We start from the raw sequence: 3,428 nt of genomic DNA, 5'->3' as shown, positions 1-3,428 counted from the left end.
TGTTTTGTGTTAATGGTTTAACATTTTTATTTACTTAGGACTAGCAAGTAGTACAGTGATCATTATTGTTGTGCCAGTAATTATGTTCATATTCTTTTTTGCTGTTGTAATTGCTGGAATAATAATTATTATCATGAAGTTAGTATCATCAGCTAGTTTATTAGTTTCAATGATATTATTATGTTGTTATAGAAAGAGACTTAGATCTAAGTACATTAATGATACTAGATCTAAAACTGCTGTATATGATGATCCTGATATAATATTGAAGGAAGTTAAACCACAAGCAGTTTATGATGAAGTTAAAATTGAATCAACTGATCCTGTTTCTCCTGCTGATTATGAAGTTCCTGTTACTGCAATTACTGAAGAGACTGTTGACAAAGCGATGCAATGAAGCTAAATAAGCATAAAAATAATAAACATGCATTAACATAGTTACTTTTAATACTAGTCTATTAGTGTAGTTATGTTTATTGCTTGCTTAGTCAAACAAAAATTGAAAATTTAAATGAAGGCGCATTCCTGTGCATATACCGTAGAATCAAAATCATACAAAGAATAATTAAATTGTCCAATTTTTTGTGATTTATCTTTATAAAGTTTTAAAAGGGCATGAGGTATAATAATTACCATAGAAAATGAACTTAGTGCTTACAAAATCAGGTATAAAATCATGTTAGCATACAAGTATTGCTCAATTCACATTACATGGCAGAAGAGAAAGTGAGTTATTGTAACTAATAGTCCACATACCACAAACCCACTCATATGAGTAGATGATGACCAATCAGAATTGCTATGGTCTGTGGTCTGGCATAACCTTTTGTACTATTGCCAGCTTTTAGTCAAGATGGAGCATTGTTTCTCTTCTTTGTTAATGATATTATTGATAACAGCTACACTTTCAAATTGTGAAGGTATGAAGTCTTCGTCATGAATTTCTTTAGGTGTCAACTAATAATACACTTTTTTGTATGAATACCATGTATAATATTATTTATTATTTCTCATTTCATAGTTTGTTCTAATATTACTATACCTTTGGAACGAAGCTACAATTATCTCACAACAGTATCAGTTGGTGAATGTGTAACCTTACATTGTATACAAAGTGAGACAGTACAATGGGAACTGAATGGAACTGATGTTAGTAATGATACTCGTTACAATATCAATACTACTAGTGGTACACTGACTATACAAGAAGTGAGGAGCACTGATACTGGAAACTATACTTGTGACTCAGGAAGCATTTCTCTAATAGTCCAAAGTAAATAGTATATATTTATACTTCTCATGTTTTACTAATCTCACTGTTGTTAGTAGTATCAGTAACATTAACAGCTAGCTAGTATGTTGTCAATGTTCATTACAGAATATATATAGATACCATTATCTCATCTGTTACTGTAGAATTATTTTTGCTTTAATTTATATTTAGGAATATATGTGAAATCAGTTGAGATGCCTTCTCATTTGTCATTTCTAATCAATTCAACAGTAAAGATTGAGTGTTTCATTCTTCTTAATACTCCTGTTGGTCCTGGTATACAACCCAATATCACTTGGTATCATAATATAACTGATGTTACACACAATAGTTCATTAATGAGGAACAATGACACTCTCTTTACTTCAACACTCACTATTAATTCAATACAAGTATCTGATGCTGGAGTATATCATTGCAGTGCTGGGATTGATTCTAATGTAACTACTGACAATATCAGTGTATGTGTAACAGGTAATATGTCACAAAATAGTGTATATACTATTAACAATATCTATACAGTTAATGAGACACTACCATCAGTAACAGAAGAACTATCCCTTGGTCAGTATTATTCAATTGATTGTATCACTAGACCACTACCTACTGGAGTATCAGTATCCTGGCTACTTACTAATGGTTCTATTTATAGTAACAATAATACACTAATGATACCATCAATACTACCATCACATAATAATACACAATATAATTGTACAATAATGATTGAGACTAATCCCATTGACTGTAGTACTCAAACACAAACTATTACTCTTAGAGTGAAAGGTAAGAGTCCAGATATAATTGTTTTAATATGTATTCTTATGTTGTAGCTACTTATATCAATTCAGTGATTGTATTACCTATTTCAATTGTCAGTTTCTTCATTAACTCTACAGTAGTACTGAACTGTACTATTAATCTTAATACTGGAATAGGTCCTGATACATCATTCATTAGTCATTACTGGTATCAGTATAGCACTGATATTAGTAATAGGAGTACACAACTGATGATTAATGGTGACAGTAAGAGTCTAGCAACAACACTGAATATTACTAGTGTTCAACTCTCTGATGCTGGAGAATATCAATGTGGAGCTAGTATTGATGGTATTGATACTGTTATAAGTAATACAGCATATGTTTGTGTTAAAGGTTAGTCTAAAATGAAAATCAAAATCTAATAAATGTTTTTCATTTAGTCCCTGTCATAAATACTTCTTTTGATGCTGATTTAAAACTAGGAGATGTCAGAGAGTATGATTGTACATTAGGTCATAATTATAAATCAGAAGTTGTTGTATCATGGAATCAACATAAATCTCGTATAGCATTTAAAAATCCTCTCATATTAACAGTGGATCAGTCAATCAACAATACAGTGTATATTTGTATTTTACTAATTATTAAAAATCCAATTAACTGTCCTTTTCAACAAGCTAATGTATCTGTTACAGTGAAAGGTATTGCCAGCAAGTAATGTTTATTTATTACCTTTTAATAGATACATTTATAACGGAAGTGATGACTAATATTGTCTTTATGAACTTATCAAATACTTATAAACAGTTGGATTGTCATATTACTACTAACACTGATATTAACACTACTAACACTGATATTAACAGTGTAGTTAATGTATCCTGGTATAGAGACAATGGTAATGGGAACAGGCTAGTATCAGACAGTGAAGGAGTATCTATACTACCCATTGTGTCAGTTAATGATAGATCATTTATTAGTACACTGAGGTTCAGTCCAATAACATCATCAACTCCAGTATCAACACTTGGTAATTACACTTGTGTAGCATGGATAGGAGAACAATCAGGTAGAAGTGAAGCATCAAATAATGTAGAAGTTATAATGAAAAGTAAGTCATATATCACCAGCCTTTTTTCCTTTATGTCATTTGCTTGTAGTCAATAATTCTGATGATGTTGTTAGTATGTCTCTGAATGAGTATACAGCTGGAGACAGTTTTAATGCAACATGTATGATTATTGCTCATCAATTATCGCCTCCTATTACTACTAAGGGTACTGCTAATATTATACACAATGATAGCATTCTTAGGTCAAGTTTATTTGATATTGGTGCCACTGGTATTTACAACCAATCTTTAAACATTTCCTTCACTAATTTGAAATTAT

General features: G+C 30.7%; 1 protein-coding gene across 1 annotated transcript in view; it reads left to right on the top strand.

The window, feature by feature from the left end:
• LOC109587269 (phosphatidylinositol phosphatase PTPRQ-like) overlaps positions 1 to 44 on the top strand; it is a 2,889-nt gene extending 2,845 nt beyond the window's left edge. Inside the window, exon 7 of the mRNA XM_020003513.1 lies at positions 39 to 44. Coding sequence (XP_019859072.1) covers positions 39 to 44 — 6 coding nt within the window. The remainder of the gene's footprint in view (positions 1 to 38) is intronic.
• Positions 45 to 3,428: the final 3,384 nt, after the last annotated feature.

Source organism: Amphimedon queenslandica, unplaced genomic scaffold (assembly GCF_000090795.2).
Source record: "Amphimedon queenslandica unplaced genomic scaffold, v1.1 AMPQUscaffold_12629, whole genome shotgun sequence".
In the NCBI taxonomy this organism is placed as follows: Eukaryota; Metazoa; Porifera; class Demospongiae; order Haplosclerida; family Niphatidae; genus Amphimedon; species Amphimedon queenslandica.
The sequence above is the reverse complement of the archived record's forward strand: the minus strand, read 5'-3'. Positions and strand labels throughout refer to the sequence as shown.